Source organism: Benincasa hispida, unplaced genomic scaffold (genome assembly GCF_009727055.1).
Source record: "Benincasa hispida cultivar B227 unplaced genomic scaffold, ASM972705v1 Contig513, whole genome shotgun sequence".
In the NCBI taxonomy this organism is placed as follows: domain Eukaryota; kingdom Viridiplantae; phylum Streptophyta; class Magnoliopsida; order Cucurbitales; family Cucurbitaceae; genus Benincasa; species Benincasa hispida.
The window spans coordinates 80937-102198 of NW_024064893.1; the positions used below are offsets into that span (position 1 = coordinate 80937).

Sequence of the window (21262 nt, forward strand, 5' to 3'; positions counted from 1 at the left end):
AATCTTTCGTGCAAATGATCACATGGTTTTTGGTACATGATCAGTAGAGACGCAGACTTCGATCGGACGGTTCAAGACCCGGTTCGCCTATTTAAACCGATGACTCTTTGCTTTTGTAATACTTAGCTTTGGTTTTGAGGATTTGAGGATAATTATCCCGATTCATCAATTTTTGTTTAATATACATGAGATGTATGTGGTTTATATGGCATGGTGTATGACATATAGATTTGAAATCCACCTTAGGTTGTGCAATCATTCATGCATCATGTATTATAAATATTATAATATGGCATGATGAAATTACAAGAGAGCATGTGGATGCATCATAAAATATAAGAGTTATATTTATGCATGCAGTAAGAATATTCATGCATCATCTTTATATTATAAGTGTTATATTATAAGGGTGAACGAAAGCAGGTTTGCTTGGTTCTTTGCTTGTTTGTATAAGAGTTATATAAAAGTAGCAATGAATGAACAATGCATGACACTTAGGCTAATTTGTAAGTGTTATGAATGCCTTTTATGTGTTTGCTTTGCATTGTGAATGATTTTGGTTGTTTCCAGTCATAAGCGTTATAATAGAAATTAGAACTAAAATCGATAAGAAAGAGTTGCTTGCGGACTTAGGTGAACTCATGTTTTAAAAAGGGTTTTAAAATTGGATTGAGATAGACCTAAGTTCAAGGTTTTAATGGGATTAGCAACCCAGTTTAATCTTTTTAAATCGGTTTAATAGGATTAAATTGATTGGCATAAAAGATTAAAATTACATTAAATCTATCTATAAGGGACCTTTTGTCAAAGACGGGTTCTATCTAGGCTGGGGTACTTAAGCTGACTGAAACGGAACACCCTTACCTGGGAACCTACCTAGAAAGGTGAATTAGATAGATTTTCTGCAAGCATGCGACAGTTGGTCAAAGACTCCGTTAAAGAGTTTAATGGATGATGGTCAAAAGTTGTTAAACAACCCAAGGTAAATGTTACTCTTTGGCAAACCTAAAAAGTCACTTAGTTAAAATTCTCAACTGTGTTTTTTCTAAGTAAACTAAACCCTAGGTTATAAAATACTCAGTGGGAGGAAGAGATGTATCTGATATGTCAATGATTCCACTCACGTTTCTCCCCGAATGTTCACGTCATGATATTCATGCTTGGCCTCGTGGTGCCCTGGGAGCATCCCCCTTCAGATGGTGTTTGCATAAGTCAATTTCAAGGTGGATGGAGAAAGTATTTATAGTAAATGGGTGAAGGGTGTGTGTCAACACGTCCTACGGTCTTATTCATTGGTTCACACCCTAGGAGCGTCCCCCTTCGGATGGGTTTTGTGCAGTTGGTCAATATTAAGGTGAACTCCATAAATAGATAGGGTCACTTTAGTTTTTGTCCCAATCGGATTTTTTTCCCTTCAGATTGGCTACTTGGGGCAGAACTCTAGGGCCTAAAATGGCGGGTCATACTTACAGAAAATTGTTATGTAAGTTAATGATTTCTTGACCAAATCAATGATGGCTAGTCATTATAGGAGCAAGAGTTGTTCTGGTATTAATGACTAGTTGAGAATGTCTCAATTCCGAGGAGGGATCAATTGCCACCCTTCGGCAACTTTTGTCTTAAACCTTTGATGCATCATTGTGAAACTAGATGTCACACAGGGTTCATGTTAGTTTTTCTAAACCGTATTAGATGTTGTATGTTTTTTCAACAGGTATTTGCTTAAAACCTAACATAAGTCAATGTGTTTTTGTTTTCAGCAACATGTTTGATTTTCTGTTAAATGCCTCTAGTTTGACTGATTTCATACAGTAGAAAGAGTCTTGTAAAATGTATTTCATGGTATATGACCTCGAGATTGTCATAGTTGAGGAATGTCCTCAAGTCCCGACCCTTGATGCATCGCGAAGTGTTCATAATGCATATGAGGTATGGATGAAGGCTAATTCATTGGCCCAACTTCACATATCGGCTAGCATCCCCTAATGTTTTAGCCAAAAGGGTTGAGAACATGGTCATTGCACGTGAGATCATGGACTCGTTGCAAGAATTGTTTGAACGTCAGTTCTTACTTTTCAAGCACAAAGGGATGGATGATAATACCAGTAGTGTCAGTTCCCAAGTTAAACTCCAGGAAGAGAAAGAAGTGTTGCTCTAGTTCATAGAAGAAAAGTGTCCTCTGAAATGGAACTTGGAGCTTATTTAGGTTCTGATACTGATCCTACTACTCTCCAAAAGAGGAGGAAGTCTAAAGACGGTAAATGTGATTAATTAATCTTGGAGACATATTTGGTAGAGAATGATGATTTTGCCTGTATCCTTGTTTTGGGTGCTACTAATCACGTCAGTTCCTCTTACCAAGGATTTAGTTCCTGACAAACGTTGCCATAGGAAGAGTTGACTCTTCGAGTCGGTATTGGTGAGGTTGTTTTAATTGTTGTTGTAGGCAGGCTGAAGTTATTTTTGGACAAGAAATATTATCTATTACTGGAAAATGTTTTTGTAGTTCCTCATATCAAGAGGAACTTAATCTCGGTTTCTTGTCTCATTGAACAAGGTTATACAATCTCTTTTTCTGAGAATAAAATATTTATTTTCAAGAATGGAATGGAGATTGGTTTTGGTTCAATGGAAAGTAACTTATATGTAATAAGTTCGTTAGTCATAAAAGCCTTGTTTAACACTGAAATGTTCAGTACAACGATGACAGCTAAAAGATCAAAGATTTCTCCTACGAAAAACGACCATTTTTGGCATCTAAGGTTAGGTCACATCAACCTCAATAGGATTGAGCAGTTGGTGAAATATGGACTTCTAAAGAATTTAGAATAAAACTCCTTGCTGATATGTGAGTCATGCCTCGAAGGTAAGATGACCAAATGACCTTTTACTGGAAAAGATTTTAGAGCCAACGAAACCTTGGAGCTTGTACATTCAGACCTCTGTAGTTCGATGAGTGTTAGGGCTTTAGGTGGGTATGAATATTTCATCTCTTTCATAGATGATTAATCAAGATATGGGTATCTTTGCTTAATGCAACATAAGTCTGAAGGCCTTGACAAGTTCAATGAGTATAAGGCTAAAGTTGAAAACTTGTTAAGTAAGAAGATAAAACCATTACAATCTGATCGTGGTGGAGAGTATATAGACCTCCATTTCCAGGACTATATGATAGAACATGGAATTACGTCCCAACTCTCGGCCCTAGGTACAACTTAGCAAAATGATGTATCATAAAGGAGAAACAAAACCTTGCTGGACATAGTTCGATCTATGATGAGTTATGCTCATCTTTCAGACTCATTTGGGGTTTTTACAGTGGAGAATGTGTGTTTTATTCTGAACAACGTTCCCTCGAAAAGTGTCCTTGAAACACCTTTTGAGTTGTAGATAAGTCGTAAAGGTAGTTTACGCCACTTCAGGATTTGGGGGTGTCCGACCCATGTGCTTGTGACTAACCCGAAGAAGTTGGAACCGCGCTCGAAAGTTTGCCTCTTTGTAGGCTACCCTAGGAAAACGAGGGATGGATACTTCTATGATCTGAGTGAGAACAAAGTGTTTGTTTCTATAAATTCTATCTTTCTGGAAGAATACCACATCCGGGGTCATAAACCACGAAGTAAGCTTGTTTTACTGAAATCTCTAGTGAAACTGAGACTATTGAGGGTTCAACAAGAGTTGTTGAATAGATTGACAGATCAACAAGAGTTGTTGAGGTCGGTACATCTAGTCAACCAGCTCAAGAGTTGAGACTGCCTCGATGTAGTGGGAAGGTTATGAACCCACCAGATTGCTACATGAGTTTGACTAAAGCCCATAAGATCATTTCTAATGATAGGGTCGAGGATCCATTGTCTTTTAAGCAAGCAATGCAAGATGTTGACAAGGATGAGAGATTAAATTCATGAACCTGGAAATGAAGTCTATATACTTCAATCAAGTCTGAAAACTTGTGGATCAGCCTGATGGGGTAAAACTTATAGGGTGTAAGTGGATCTACAAGCGAAAACGAGGTTTAGATGGAAAGGTGTAACCCTTTAAGGTTAGACTCGTGGCAAATGGTTATACGCAGGTCGAGGGAGTGGACTATGAGGAAACTTTCTCATCTGTTGTCATGCTAAAGTCTATCAGGATACTCCTGTCCATATCCACATTTTACGATTATGAGATATGGCATATGGACGTCAAGATTGCCTTTGTTAATGGTAATCTTGAGAAGACCATTTACATGGCTCAATTAGAGGGGTTCGCAATTCTAGATCAAGAGCAAAGAGTTTGCAAGCTTAATAGGTCCATTTATGGGCTGAAACAAGTGTCTAGATCGTGGAACATTAGGTTTGACAGTGCAATCAAATCATTTGGCTTTGATCAAAATGTTGATGATCCTTGTGTTTACAAGAAGATCATCAACAACTCAGTAGCCTTCCTGGTATTGCATGTGGATGATATCCTACTCATTGGGAATGATGTAGGGTTTCTGACTGACATTAAGAAGTGGCTAGCTTCCCAGTTCCAAATGAAAGATTTGGGTGAGGCACAGTATGTTCTAGGGATCCAGATTCTTCGGGATTGTAAGAATAAGAGGTTAGCCTTGTCTCAGGCATCATACATCGATCAAATGTTGATCAGGTATAGGATGCAGGATTCTAAGAGGGGTTTGTTACTCTTCAGGCATGGAATCGTTTTGTCTAAGGATCAATGTCCTAAGACACCTCAAGAGGTTGAGAATATGAGACGGATTCCCTATGCTTTATTTGTTGGAAGCTTAATGTATGCAATGTTGTGTACCAGACCCAACATTTGCTATGCAGTAGGGATTATTAGTCGTTATCAGTCCAATTCAGGATAAGATCACTAGATGACGATTAAGACGATCCTCAAGTATCTTCGGAGAATGAAGGACAGGACTACATCTCATGTATGGAGATAAGGATTTGATCCTTACAGGATACACAGACTCTAACTTTCAGACTGATAGAGATTCTCGTAAATTGACATCTGGGTCAGTGTTCATAATGAATGAAGGGGTTGTAGTGTGGCAAAGCATCAAGAAAGGATGCATCGCATACTCCACTATGGAAGCCGAATACGTAACCGCTTTAAAGCAGCTAAGAAGGTTGTTTGGCTGAGGAAATTCCTTACAGATTTGGAAGTTGTTCCAAATAGGATTTGTCGATCACTCTTTATTGTGATAACAATGGGGTTGTGGCAAATTCAAAGGAACCTTGGAGTCATCGTCGAGGCAAGCATATCGAACGAAAATATCACTTGATCAGGGAGATTATGTATTGCGATGATGTAATAGTCACAAAGATCGCATTGGAGCACAATGTTACTGATCTGTTTACAAAGGCTCTCACAGCTAAAGTGTTCAAGGGTCACCTGGAGAGTCTAGATCTACGGAACATGCAGCATCTCGTCTATGGCAAGTGGAAGATGATGCTGTGGTATAGAGTATGCCCTTGTTTATTGTATATTATACTTGTAATTTTTCATGTATTGTACATTAGTCTCCTAAGGCATTAGGACAAGTAGAAGATTGTTAGGATTGGTATCCTAATTCTCCCGAAGTCTTGTAGTTTGTAGACTGTACACATTGTTATGAATATAATAAGAGTTATTTTATTTAGCATTTACTCATATCCAATAAACAAAACTCCATGGTTATTGTATGTAAACTTAAGCATGTATATGAGATATACAAGTGGATCATGCCTTAAGTGATAACCTAAAAAGGTATGTAGTATAAGGATTAATGAGGGATACCTGATCCTGGTGACATTACGAATATGACCCGCTTTGTAGAGATTTGCAAGTGTTGTGAACTACTACAGATGGTAGATCCTGACCATTCATGTGAAGACATGTGAGCGGTGGTTTCCTATACAAAGATTTGTATAAGATCGGACCATGAGATGACTAATCTCTTTATATAACGCTGTTGATACTTGAGACTTACATCTCACCTTAACGACCATAGGTGACATGACATCGATGCTGAGTGTTTTGGGAACTCCTGCCTTTGAGGGCGATCCTTTGATTAGTATGGGTGAGAGTGGCCAGATTGCCAACTCAACATGCCTACCTTTTTGGGGATTTATCTGATTTGGGAGCTGGGAATTCAGTTACACAAGATGGAATTCACTCCTTCCCCGAAGCAGGGGTAAGTAGATAGATTGATCCCTTAAGGGCTAATTTCGGGTCTTGAACATAGTGGACACAACTTCTCTTTGGAAGAGAGGACTCAGTCATAGTAGGACTATGACTTATGTTCATTAGAGGGATCGGTGGTACTTAAGGAGTTAGATATAACTATAAAGGCATAATGGTTATTGGCCTAGCTGTACTTATAAACGATATGTGAAGGGTTGTCGTACTGTTAATTGGTTGATATGGATACAAAATATATCTGTAGTAAGGATAGTGCAACTGCCAGTCTTTAATGAAGTACCTGGCAATTAACGAATGGTGGATCCCGTGACTAAAGAGTTTAGTTAGTTATTCACGTAACGTTGAAGCTTCAAGCTACAGGTCCATAAGGTCCCTTTGGTAGCTCAATGGATTCATGTTGAGAATCAATTCTTGGTGTTGATTTGAATTGTTCAAACTAGCAAAAGGAAATTCGATTATATATGATATGATCGGTGTGATGTATGAGATACATCAAGTGGAGGGTTAATGTAATGAGATTTACATTAAGTACCATGAAATAGAAAAAGAACTATGATTTATATGTTTCATGAGATGAAATATCAAAACTATAAGTTATAAATATATATGGTAAGTTGGTTATCATATATATTTATAATAATATTAATTATTGGACAAATATCTCTTTTTATCTAATAACTAATTGAGTGGAAGGTTATTGATGGTTTCATGGTAACCGTGAGATAAAAGGAAAAATATTTTCCTAAATTTAGTAGATTTTGTGATAGTTGCCATTCTCAGAAGGAACTCACGGTTTGCTGTCAAATGAATTGGATTCACTAAACGATAGCTGAAAAAGAGACTAAACAATCGTGGAATGTTACTATGCGATAGTTCACTCAGTTGGTCGTAGCTAAACGATCGCAGGGCTTTTTCTATACGATAGCTTGCCTTCGTCTACACGATTGAGCATTCGTCTATACGATATACTTTTCTCATCTCTCACTTGCTCAATCGTCTACATGATTGTTATTCCTCCGGTCCCTTCCTCTATCCAAGTCAACACAGAGCCCACACTTCTGGATTCTCACACCAAGAATACCAAGGTAACACTTGTGGTGGTGTCTTCACTCAACTCGACTGAGTTCGATGTTTTGGAGGCCGTTTGTTGGGTTCGTGATCTTGGAGATCGTTAAGTTCGTGTTTGTTGATTGATCGTGCTGTGTTACGGTCGTAGTGTTTGAGTATTCGTGTGTTGCTGTCTTGGAGATTGAACAAGCATTCGTGATCGAGGGAGTTTGAAGCGTGAGTCTTCAAAGGTATGTATAATCTTTCTCTTGATTATCTTATAAGCATGCTGTAATTTTGTATTGTGCATAACCGGTTAGTTTCCGTTTCTTGACTATAATTGTTAGTGTTCAATTTCAAATGGAATTTAGAATGATCATTTCGCTGCTCATGAAAATCCTCATGTCTGATTTCCTTCAACAAGTGGATCATGCCTTAAATGATAATCTAAACGGCCTGTAGTATATGGATAAATGAGGGAAACTTTATCCTTGTGACAATACGGGTACGACCCATTTTATAGATGTTACAAGTGTTGTAAAGTGCTACAAATGGTCTGATCCTGATCATTCATGTGATGACACGTGAGGGGAGTGTCCTATACAAAGGTGTTTGTATAAGACCGGACCACGAAATGTTTAGTCTCGTTATATAACGTCATTCATAATAGAGACTTTCATTTCACTAAGATGACCATAGGTAATATGACCTTAATCCTGAGTGAGTTGAGAACTCTTACCTATGAGGGCGGTCCTTTGATTTGCATGGGTGTGAGTGTCCAAATTGTCGACTCAAACCTACCACTTTGGGAATTCATCTGATTGGGGACCTGAGAACTTAGCTACACAAGATGGTATTCACTCATTCCCTGAAGCAGGGTAAGTAGATAGATTGCTCCCTTAAAGGCTGATTTTGGGGCTTGAACGATGTGGCGCCATACACTTTCTCATGGCCTTAGAGGGTTCACTCATAGTAAGACTATGATGTATTATTCATTAGAGGAATCAATGGTACTTAAGGAGTTAGATGTAATTACAGGGACAAAATGGTAAATTGGCCCAACTGTACTTACGAGTGATCTGTGAAGGGTTATCGTACGGTTGACTGGTTATATCCATTGGACACAGAAATATATTTGTAGTGAGAAGAGTGCAGCTATCAGTCTTTAGTGGAGTGCTCGACAGTTACCAGATTGTGGATCTCGTGATTGAAGAGTTTAGTTAATTATTCACGTACCGTTGGAGTTTCGAGCTACAGGTTCATAAGATCTCCTTGGTAGCTCAATGAATTTAAGTTGAGAATCAATTTTTTGGGTTAGTTTGAAGTATTCAAATTAACAAGAGGGTAGTTTGAAGTGTTCAAATTAACAAAAGGGAGTTTGATTATATACGATATCATTAAATTGGTTCGATTATATGTGATATAATTGATATGATGTATGAGATACATCAATTGGAGGATTTTGATATAAATATGATTTGTATTAAATAAAGGAGAAAAGAACTATGATTTAAATATTACATATGATGTGATATTAAAACTATGTTATAAATATAATATGATAAGTTGGTTATTATATGTTTTTATAATTAAAACAATTGTATGATAATTGTGGTTGGTTATTTTCTCCATTAGCCGTGAAAGTGGGAGGTTATTTTAAGTTTTGAATAATTGAAGGGTAAAATGAAAAGTGTTTTCATTTTGTTAAGAGATCGCTTCATTAGTTGCTTTACTTATTGTTTAGCTCACGAGAGACTACACGATAGCCTTCAAGCGAGAGCCTAGACGATCGTATAAAGTGATTTACTAAACGATTGCGTGCTAAGCGAGATTTACTAAACGATCAAGCATCTCAGTCTATGCGATAGACAACATCTTCTCCCACTTGCTAGATTGTGTAGTACGATCTTTCCTTCCTCCATCCTTCTACCAAATTCACACAGAGCCCACACCTCCTAGATTTTCACTTCGAGAATACCAAGGTTGTCGAATGGTGGTGTCAAGGGTGTTTATTCGTGGAGAAGATTGTTCATGATTACTAGATGATTGGCTAGGCGATTTGGGCGAGAGCGAGAGATTGTTGTCCAATTCTTCATGAGAGTGAGAGATCTTCAGAAGAAACGTTTTTCAAAGGTATGTCTCTTGTTCCTTTTGTTTTTTTATTACTAAAGTATGTTGTAATTTTTTGGAAAATGCATAACTGTTCTATATGTTTGTGAATGCCTTTAATTCTGTCATAATGGGCTTGGAAAGATCTTGCTTCCACTCACTGGTTCTCTTGGATAAAAGTTCCTTCACTGTAGCTCATGTTCATATACAAAATGGTTTAGCAGAATCATTCATAAAGCGTTTACAATTAATTGCAAGACCATTACTTACAAGAGCTAAGCTTCCTTCATTTATATGGAGATATGCTATTTTGCATACAGCGTCACTTGTATGCATTAGGTCAGTAGCTTATCATAAGTACTCGCAATTATAATTAGCTTAAGGTTATGAGCCAAATATTTTCCATCTGAGAATTTTTGGGTGTACAGTATATGTTCCAATTGCTCCACTACAACGCACTAAGATGGATCCTCAAAGGAGGTTAAGAATATATGTTGAATATAATTCCCCATCAATTATTAAATATCTTGAACCCCTAACGGGTGATGTATTTACTGTACGATTTGCTAATTGTCATTTTAATGAGACGAATTTTTCACCATTAGGGGGAGGAATTAAGAAATTGGAAAAAGAAATTATATGGAATGCATTGTTATTGTCTTATTTAGATCCCCATTCAAATCATTGTGTACTTGAAGTTCAGAAAATAATTCATTTGCAAAATATAGCAAATCAATTACCAAATGCATTTATAGATGCAAAGAAAGTAACTGAGTCACCTATACCAATTGCAAATGTTCCATAAAAAATTGATATCTCAACACAACAAGTTGTCACTAATGAATCTGAAACACGCTAGAAACGTAGTAGACTAGTGGGTTTAAAAGATAAAAATCCGAAAAAACAAAAAATAATTAGTAGTAAAAAAAAACTTGGTTGAGGATGTAAATACCCATGAAGAAATCCTTGACTTGACTAGTGAGGAGTGAAATACCTAAAGATAATAATGAGATCTCAATAAACTATGTCATGTTAGGAAAAATATGGAATCAAACTAATGTAGTTATTGACAAGTTTTTTACGTATAATGTTGCTCTTGATATTATATCTGAAAATGAAGATCTTAAACCAATATCTGTTGAAGAATGTCAACATAGAAACAACATAAAAACAACATAGAAAAGATTGACTTCTGTAGAAAGAAGCAAGCGAAGAAAAATTAAACTCACTTTTAAAACGGGAAGATTTTTAGACCAGTAGTCCAAACACCAGAAGGTGTCAAACTTGTGGGATACAAATGGGTATTTGTGAGAAAAAGAAATAAAAATTATGAGATCATAAGATACAAAGCAAAACTAGTTGCACAAGGTTTTTTTTCACAAAGACCTGATATTGATTATGAGGAGATATATTCTCTAATGGTGGATGCAATTACACTAAGATATTTAATTGGCTTGACTGTGTATAAAAGTATAGATATGTATCTTATGGATGTAGTCACAACATATTTATATGGATCTCTTGATAATGATATTTATAAGAGAATACAGACGGATTTAAGGTACCTGAAACATATACATCAAATTCCTAGTAATGGTTTTCAATAAAGTTATAGAGATCACTATATGGATTGAAACAATCAGGATGGATGTGGTACAATCGCCTGAGTGAATATTTATCGAAAGAAGAATATCAAAACAATCCAATATGTCCGTGTGTTTTTATAAGGAAATCACAATCAGGATTTGCTATTATAACTGTATATGTTGATGACTTGAATATAATTAGAACTCTGAAAGAGCTTTTAAATGCAATAGAATATCTTAATAAAGAATTTGAGATGAAGGATCTCAGAAAAACAAAATTTTGCCTTAGCTTTCAAATTGAGCATTTAACAGATGAAATATTTATTCATCAGTCAACTTATACAGGAAATTTTTTGAAAAGAATCTATATGGGCAAAGCATATCCATTAAATATTCTAATGGAAGTTTGTTCATTGGATATAAAGAAAGATATATTTCGACCTCGAGAAGATAATGAAGAACTTCTTGGTCTTGAAGTACCATATCTTAGTGCAATTGGTACATTATGTATCTTGCTAATAATACAAGACCAGATATTGTATTTTCAGTTAGTTTATTAGCTAGATATAGTTCTTCTCCTACAAAAAGACATTGGAATGGAATTAAGCGTATTCTTTGTTATCTCTGAGGAATAATCGATATGAGGTTATTTTATTTAAATAAATCAAATTTTGATCTAGTTGGTTATGCAGATTCTGGATATTGGTCTAATCCACACAAAGCTAAATCTCAAACAGGTTATCTGTTCACATGTGGAGGAATTGCTATATCATGGCAATCGATAAAACAGACTATAACAGTCATTTCTTTAAATCATGCTGAAATTCTTGCAATTCACGAGGCTAGTTGAGAATGTGTGTGGCTAAGGTCAATGACTTAGTACATTCGTGAAACGTATGACTTGTCTTCTAATAAAAATCTTCCAACAATGTTATACGAAGATAACACAACTTGCATAGCCCAAATCAAAGGATGATATATTAAAGGAGATAGAACAAAGCATATTTCACCAAAACTTTTTCTACACTTATAATCTTGAAGAAAATGGCGACATCATTGTATAACAAATTTGTTTGAAGGATAATCTGGTAGACTTATTTACAAAAGCATTACCAACCACAACTTTTGAAAAATTCGTGCACAACATTGGAATGCGGTGACTCAGAGATCTTAAGTGATATTTTCATGAGGGGGAGTAAATATATTGTATTCTTTTAGGAGTATGTATTACATGAAATATGTACTATTTTTCATTCACTAGGGTTTTTTCCCATTGAGTGTTTCCTAGTAAGGTTTAACGAGACATATTTCATATGTATATATGGACATCTAAGGAGAAGTATTATGAATATTATAATAATAAATAGATGCCCATTGATGCCGTCCTAAAAGCCATGTGTCACTCTTCATGTTGTCCATGTGCCTTGTAATTATTCATGTTTGTTGTCCATGTAAGTCTACATCCTACTTGCCACTTTGCCTATAAATATTGGCATTTGGTGGATCTTAAAATCACACACATTGGATAATTTCTATACAAATTGGAGAAAGTGAAGAAATTTGAGAATTTTCTCATTTCTCATTGTGTTATTTTATTTTATTTATTTATATATTATGTTTTATTTATTTTAATATTTATTTATTTTATTATTATATTATATTTTATTACCATTCGTGTTCCTGTTGTACTCATCAAATTCACAACAAAATTGATTTTATTTAAAAGAAAACATTTTTTTTTTCAAAAGGTATATAAACTCACTATAAAATATTAGATTAACTTATAAATTTAGTCGTTAGAATTTCAAAGTATTGTCTAATGGTGTCTAAATGTGTATTTAATATGTTAGTGAAGTCTCCAAGATTTTAAACCATCAATTATATTTCTAAAATACTCTTTGATTATTATTAGTGATCTTTAAGAATTATGTTTGTTCTTTTTACATTTTCTTTGTAAACAAAATTTATATTTTGCCGGAAAAGATTTGAATTTTTAGTGAAATATAAAAACAAAAACAAAATTTAAAATTGACTAAAATTTTGAGAATACTTTTACTAACAAAAACAAATAAAGTGGTAATTTAAAAGTTTTAAAATAGAAAACTAAAAAAATGAAATAGGTTGGAAGGAAAAAAATTGATTAGACGCAAATTTGAAAGTAAGAGGGTGTAATTTTAACCTAAAAGAGATGAATAAAGATGAGATGATTTTGTTTGGTTTGGAAGATGGAAAAGGCGAAGACGGCAGAAGCAGGAAGGTGCAAAGCAAATCCGATGAAGACTTTGGAAGATTTTATGTTTTGATGTTTCCCTCCATTCTCAATTCATCCCTTCTTCATTCTACCACAAACCATAACTTCCCCACACACCCACTTTCTCTTTCTCTCTTACTGACCGCCGCTGACTCTCCCCTTCAATGGCCGGAGACGCCGGTGGCGACGGTCACTCTCCCCTTCCATCACCCTCTAACGGCGGCGAGTTTCTTCTCTCCCTTCTTCAACGACCCCCAAATCGCCAATCGCATCTCAATCTCAATTCTCACCCTCATCTTCACCCTCCTTCCTCCCTTGATCCTGCGGTCGCTGCCGTTGGTCCCTCCCTGACCTCCCTCCCGGCGCCGTGGTCTTCTAGTGGCAACGATCTTCTCTACCCTATTCCTCTTTCTCCTTGGTCCCACTCCCACCAGTCCTTATCTACTCCCATCGCACCTAATTATGTGGGGTTTCAACAACACCTACAGCAGAACCCTTTTCCTCTTCCTCGGAATCAGTTTGGGGGAGCCCAATTCGCGGCGACTCAGAGTTCGGGCGATCAAATTCAAGGCGGTTTTGGGGGTGTTGATGATTTTAAAAGGCTAGGGTTTCCTGGAAACCAAGATAGAGCGAACGGTACTGTTGCTCATAACTTTTCGCAGCATAACCAACTGGAGAACAAGCTTCAGTTCGGGTCTTTTTCTCCTACTCAATTTTCTCGGGTTTTGGTTAATGGGAATAGTAGCTCTGCCAAGGATTTAAACCGCGAAGTGGGCTTTAGGGAGGCAATCCCTAATGGGTTGAATAGAAATCAGGGATTGGATTCTCATGGGAATTCTAACTTTGTATCGTATGGGAATTCGAATCCGAATGCCAATGTTCATTCGTTTCGCCGTGGAGAATGTGATTACTCAGAGCAGGAAAGAGGTCGTGTATTGGGTGAAAACTACAATTTTCATCACCAGGCAATGGTGTCGGAGCTATCTAGTTTCATGAACAAGCCTAAGGGGGGAGGGCACTTGGATTTTGGGAACATTGGAAGGAGAGATTTTGAGCATGGAGGGAATAGAGAGAGACCTCGTTCAAGTCAATTTGGTGAGGGGTCTCACAGGCTTGAACTTGGTGCACAGCTTCATGACCCTGTACGACCTTCTAGGAGTGATCTTCATTCAGCATTAGCATTGAATATTGATGAAAGAGTTATGAATTTGGATTCTGAGATCGTTGAAGGCAGGCACGGAGATAGTCATCAAGGTCATGGTTGGATGAGGAAGGAAGTTGATTCGACTAATGGTAATGACAGCCAGGAACTGGACAACATAGGTGAACAGCTCGCTGATTCCTTGTTGCTTGAGGATGAACCTGATGAGAAAAGCGATGCTAAGTTTATACGTCGTGAGAAGGTGAATATTTATCTTTTCATTTATCTGGTATTTTCATACAATGGCTTTGTTGTGTGGAAACATTACTATTCAAGTCTCGTGGATGAATTGATAATATTCTATAACTGAAGTTTCTTTGAGGAAAAAAGCATGTTTTTTCACTTATAATCTTAAATAGCGTTGAGATTTTATGCCTCATGAAGTAAGAGACTTTCTACTTTTCTAGCTGTTATATTTGTGTCTTTAAGTATTCATTTGAATACAATATCAACCTGTGAGAAAACTTACTATATGTATATGTTTGTATAATAATATTCCTGGATAGGCAGTTATCAACATAAAAGCAATAAATGGTCAGATTGGAGACAAATTTTATTTGGAGAATTTTTATGCAGGATTGCAGGGGGAATAGACTACTTACTCACAGAGAAAGGATCTCTAGAAAACATATAAACTGCCGAGGCGACATAGATATGTTGACAGTTCCTCTTCTTAGGATTTATGAATCCCTGATCCCTCCTGAGGAAGAAAAGGAAAAACAGACGCAGTTATTGACATCACTAGAGAAATTGGTTGTTAATGAATGGCCTCATGCGCACCTTTTTCTTTTTGGATCATGTGCGAACTCCTTTGGAGTTTCAAATAGTGATGTAGATGTTTGTCTTGTGCTTAGAGATGCTGATATTGACAAGTCCGAGATCTTGCTAAAGTTGGCAGAAATTCTGCAGTCAGCTAATTTCCAGAATGTGCAGGTACTTGATTATCTACCATTCAGGTCTTTTTCTTGGTTGAAGTTGAAGCATCTCAGTAATGATTTCAAGAAGAGTTTATAATTGTATGTTATGTTTTAGTTGCATGCCTTCATATGAGCTTGCCTTCTGTTCTCCAGTGTGTGTGTTGTCTTTTTTAGGTGATGAAAAAAGGCTATATGCTTCTAGATGACTTAATGGTTGAATACAACCTCAAGCTACATTCACTCTTACACGCACAAGAATGAACACAAAAAGCTCTTTAAATTTCTACTACTTGACTAGTTGGCTATGTTTGTAGGCCCTGACTCGTGCAAGGGTTCCTATTATAAAGCTTAAGGATCCAGTGACTGGAGTATCCTGTGACATATGCATAAACAATGTTTTGGCTGTTGTAAATACAAAACTTCTCCGGGACTATGCACAAATAGATGTGAGATTACAACAATTGGCATTTATTGTGAAATATTGGGCCAAGTCTAGAGGAGTAAACGAAACATACCAGGGAACACTTTCTAGCTATGCGTAAGTTGGGAAACTTTATGGAATAATGCTACAGTGCAGTGTTATCATGTTGTGTTAATTAATTTTATGAAGCTATCATGATCAGAGATTAGCGATGAACAATTTTTTATTTCTTGATTTTCAAAAGTTGTGGACACTTCCCAGATTGTCAAGTTTTTCAAATATTTGCATGTTAGTTGATGGGAATATGCTAATATGCCTATTACAAATTCAGGTATGTTTTGATGTGCATCCATTTCTTACAACATCGGGACCCTCCTATCCTACCTTGTTTACAGGTTTGGATTCAAGTCTTTTAATTTATTCTGCTCAGAGTCTAGATTTGTATTTTAAATATTCATTTTACAATTAGTCGATTCCTTTCTCATGGTGGCTATTCTACAATGTATTATGTATACATCACTATTGCACTATCGTGTAGAAATAAACTTTTTAGATATCTTTCCATCGACCCACTAGCTTTATGATCTAGGGAGGTAAGAAAATGAAGCATAGAGGGTTTCTTTGTGTGTGTGTGGGGAGGGAGGGATAAAGAAACATTTCATTAATAAATGAAATAAGGGGAAAACCCCAAAACACCAGGCGACAAGAGAGATTGCCAATTGGTAACTAAGAAGGATAAACTATATTATTTAAAAGGGTGCTTAATTTTGCACCAAAAGAAAGCAGTAAAAAGAACTGATTTCAAAAACCTATCAAAAGAGGAAAAAGAATCACGAAATAAGCCACCGTTAAGTGCATCCCTATTTCCGTCAGAAGTATTACAATTCTAAACAGGTACAAGCCCCTGAAATTTCATGCACTCCTTAATCTCATGACAAAATTATTTCTGAGAATCAAATGACCTGCAAACCATAATTTCATTGTGTATATTGGAATCATTTTTTGTAAATCTGTCATTTTGAAGGCAAGAACAACTTAAAAAAAAGGTCATCTTTGATAACATACTAAAAGAAAATAAGAGAACATCTTTTAGAAAACAAATATCCATATATATTTTCAGAAAATAAGAGAACATTTTTAAGAAAACAAATATCCATATATATTTTCACTGATTTTTTGTTTGGTGAAAGAGAAACTATATCAGAAAGAGTTTCCAAAGAAGCTCCGAGTTCTGGTGGTGTACTATGGGAGCTAATTTCCTTTTCTATTCAGTTATTTGTTATCAGTGTTAATAATTGTTGTTCAGTTGCTCAATTAGCTCTGGTTTACTGTCCAATAGTTTTTGTTTGATATGTTATGTTTTGGATAAGGTAGCTATGTTCATGATAACAAATTGGTTGATGTCATTGGCAGTTTGTCACTTGTAGTTGTACGTGAGTCTGATTAACGATAGTTTCACATTCACCTTTGATATTTATCTTCATCATGCTTATCTGGTCTTTCTATTTGTTATGTCCATCCATCTAGTGATCCATATATCCCTTTTTTCCCCAGGAAACAAAGATTGTTACTTATCGTAAAATTGTGGATAACATTGAATGTGCTTACTTTGACCAAGTTGAAAAGCTAAAATCTTATGGATCTGATAACAAGGAAAGTGTTGCTCGCCTCGTCTGGGGATTCTTCCATTATTGGGCATATTGTCATGATTATGCCAACACTGTTGTATCTGTTCGTACTAAAAACACTGTCAGGTAAGACATACGATCTATCTAATATATGTTTATATAATTATATGGAAGAGTTTTTAAATTCAGTGGATCTATTGTTAAGGAATAATAGACCACAGATAGTTTTTTGTTTTAGTTTTCGAAAATATGATACTGGACTTGGATTAAAGAAGTTGATGTGCATCATCCCTTTCCTAAGATGAAAACAGAGGTGCATTTTTCGCTGCATTCTTAATGCTTGAGTGGGGACCTATTACAAACTGGTGGTTAGCATCAGAAAGCCCGTCGGATTGTGAGGATATTCTTGTTAGATAACCACATAATTTGAATCGATGACCACAAAGTTCCTAAACTTTTGCTGAGTGATTTTCGGTTTTGCACATCTAAAAGTATGATGTTAGGAGTAAGAGATTGAATGGGTACAATTCTTGTAGTATTTTTGCGCAAGAGATGGAAGTTCTGTTCCTCCTGCCAGTTTGAACCAGAGACCCATTGGATTGCAGCGTTCTTGGTTGCTTTGTGGAATATTTGGCTCAATAGGGGAATATGAAAGGCGGCACATTGCTATTGCCCCCCCAATTCATTTCACAAATAAGAGGAAGTGTATTGTCGAAAAGATATGTATGGGCAATTATGGGCGGTAGTAGTGTACAAACAAGGGAGTCAGAGGAGAGAGGAAGTCAGTTGTCACTATATTGTGTTCCTCTGGACAGTACATATCCAAACAGTAGACGTTTTTAGAGACGTTGAGAGGGGTTAAGGGAAGGGTGGACTTTGGCTAGGTTTGATGCCTCTTTGCAGTGATTCAGGTTGAACTGCCTTGGAAACATTTTCTGGTGAAATTTTCTTAACAGTTGACCCTCTGATAACGCAAAATAATTGATAATCCTTTTCTTGTGATTTATTTTGAAAGACCGATACTAAGCCTCTCTTGAAAAGGAAACGACAAGACACCTGCAAAGGTTGTGCTTCTAGAAACAAGAGACTTGTTAAAAGGATTGAAGTGCCCATTGGTGGAGGTGTGTTCTATAGCTTGTTTTCATGCCTCCAGTGTCGTTGGATGTCTGTGGCAGTATCAAAGAGTTTTCTAATTGCAGTTTTGTTTCCTTCTCTTAAGAGTTAAAACTCTTTTTTTAATCATCTCGTAATCTTTTCTTTCTCAGTGGTATTGTTTCTTTGTACAAGTCCTTTTATTGTGAGCTTTTCTTTCTTGTGTTATCTGTTTGTATTCTTTTATTCATATCAATGACAGCTTGATTTCTCTATTCTCATGTGTTAGCTTCATAATAATAAACTTGCAAGATATTATGTTCTTCATTCATTTTAGTCTTCAAATTGTAAGTCCTAGCTTAGCTTCTTATAATCTGAGGAGTATGTAGACAGAGGTATCTTTTGGATTTCGCAAAGGAAAATATTGTAAAAAACTTGAAGTTATCATTGTTAATCACTCACTCATAGTAAAATTAGACTTGATGCGAGTAGCTAGCTTAGTTTTGTGAACTGAATGTGCAGCAAGAGAGCGAAAGATTGGACTAGGAGGATTGGGAAAGATCGCCATTTGATATGCATAGAGGATCCATTTGAGACATCTCACGACCTAGGTCGAGTTGTTGATAAGTACAGTATCAAAGTTTTGAGAGAAGAATTTGAACGTGCTGCTACTATTCTACAGACCTATCCAAATCCGTGTGAGAAGCTCTTCGAACCCTTCGTCCCGAGTTAATAAGTATATTATGGAAGAGAGCTATCTAAGAATTCAATTATTATGTTCATAGCTAATCAAGGTTGTATAGTGCTTTGCTGTTGTCGTTTTTCCCTATTTATGTTTCAAGTGTGTTTGCTTTTTGTGGAAACATGTTTTGTTGGTCTGTATATCATCTAGAATTTTGGTTTTGCCACTCTAATCTTTCTAGTTTCTACCATTGCAAGTTATTGTAGAAAATAGAAGTTATTTTTCTTTATCTCACCATTTCCTGATGTAATGTCAGAAAATATTTCCTAATTTTGATCTGAAGAGAATGCTTTTATTTCCAAGGGTGAAAAGTGTCAAACGATATATAATTTAATTTACATTTACCTATCATCTTAAACTTTTCGGTCAATTGATGATTTAACATGACAATAGAGTAGGAGATCTTGCAATATTATTTTTTTTCTCCACTTCACTTGTTAGGTCTTCGATATATTTCAAGCTCACAAATGAGGAACGTGTTAATTGATAAAATATTAAATTTATTTTCATATATTAATTTAAGTTTTTAGGTCAATTAGTGATTTAACTCATTTGTCAATAGGGTGATTTTTCCTTTTTTCTTGACAATGAAAAATGAAATTAAGGAAGAAAGAAAAGGGGAAAAAAAGAGGAATTGGAGAGTATGGCAAATTTTAGGGTTTGATTTTGAAAAATGGTAAAATTGGCAAATAATAAGATTTATGGTCATTCATATGATAGGCACATTGCCACAAATTTTCAAATCTCTGTTTTAATTGTAAACAATGATGGGGTTCTAATTGTTGATAGCTTAGTTCTTTACTCTCTTCATTTGATAAATTAAAAATAACCGTTTTCCTTAAAATAACCGTCCTTTCTGATTTTACTCACATAGTTAAGATTTCAATGTAGATTTTATTATTAATTTAGATTATGTTTAATCATTTTTCATATTAATCTCAATTGAATTAAATGTATCGATTTTTCTACCATATTTATATTTTAAATATCTATGTATTATCAAATTTCATTTATCTAATCAAAATTTAAATCTATTCAAATGTTTGATTTTTTTTTTCAGTATTTTATACATATTTCTAATAAAATAATTGGATATTTTTTTTTCCATACTTTTAAGTTTTAAATTGTTTTGTATATGTTTTTAGATTCAATTGTACATATTATTTCATATTTAGTCAATATGTTAACTGTTATTTTGATAGTATTTGACTAGCCCTTAGTTGATTCGGTTCGTATGCCTGAAATATTAAATACAGTGTAAATGTATAACTTTATTAATAATCAAGATATAAATACGGTAAGTGAAGAGCTTGATTAATAACCAATATATAAATACAATATAAATGTAATCAATTAACAGATTAAATTTCAAATTGAAAAATGACTGTTATTCCGTAATTTTTGCCATCTTTTGGAATTTAAGTTTTTTTTTTATTAAAAATAGATTTTGATAACTACTTTACGAATTGATTTAAAATAAACCAATCCCTTCCTCATTTTTCACCCTAATTAATTTAAATTAGTTATTTGTTTTGATTTGATCTAACCACTTTTCGAAAATATTTAGAATTGGTCAATATTTAATTTGTTTATCACCATTTGGATTTTAATTATAATACATCTTTAGATTTTATATTATTTTTTCATTTTTTATCATTTTAAATTTGGATTAAATTGTTTTTATTCTAATTAGGAAAATTTGATCATTTTTGTATTTTTGTATTTACCTTTTATTCATTATCATCTTATTATATTATTATATCATTAATTTGTCTTTTTGACAAACAAATAAGTATCCACTTTTTTTTTTTTTTTTTTTTTTTTTATAGATTTTGTGGTTGATGAAGTCATAGATACAATGTAGTTGAAACTTATGAAAATGAAATTATGAATACAATGTAATTATAAATAAACGAACTCATTCATGATTTTTTCTCTCCAAATTATATTTGAATTTATATTTTATTATCAAATTAGATTTTATCTAATTACTTATCGAATTTTTTTTAATCAAAATAAACAAAAACTTACTGTTTTTTTCTCTCCAATTTATATTTGAATTTACTTTTTATTATCAAATTTGATTTTATCCAACTA

At 34.9% G+C, this 21262-nt stretch overlaps 1 protein-coding gene across 1 annotated transcript; it reads left to right on the forward strand.

Annotated features, from left to right (window-relative positions):
* Positions 1-13097: 13097 nt before the first annotated feature.
* On the forward strand, positions 13098-19435 carry LOC120069601 (UTP:RNA uridylyltransferase 1). The gene is made up of 6 exons (XM_039021392.1): positions 13098-14567; positions 14942-15298; positions 15597-15820; positions 16035-16098; positions 17258-17457; positions 18946-19435. Exons 1-6 carry the CDS (start codon positions 13329-13331, stop codon positions 19154-19156), a joined length of 2295 nt encoding a protein of 764 aa, XP_038877320.1. The 5' UTR covers positions 13098-13328; the 3' UTR covers positions 19157-19435.
* Positions 19436-21262: the final 1827 nt, after the last annotated feature.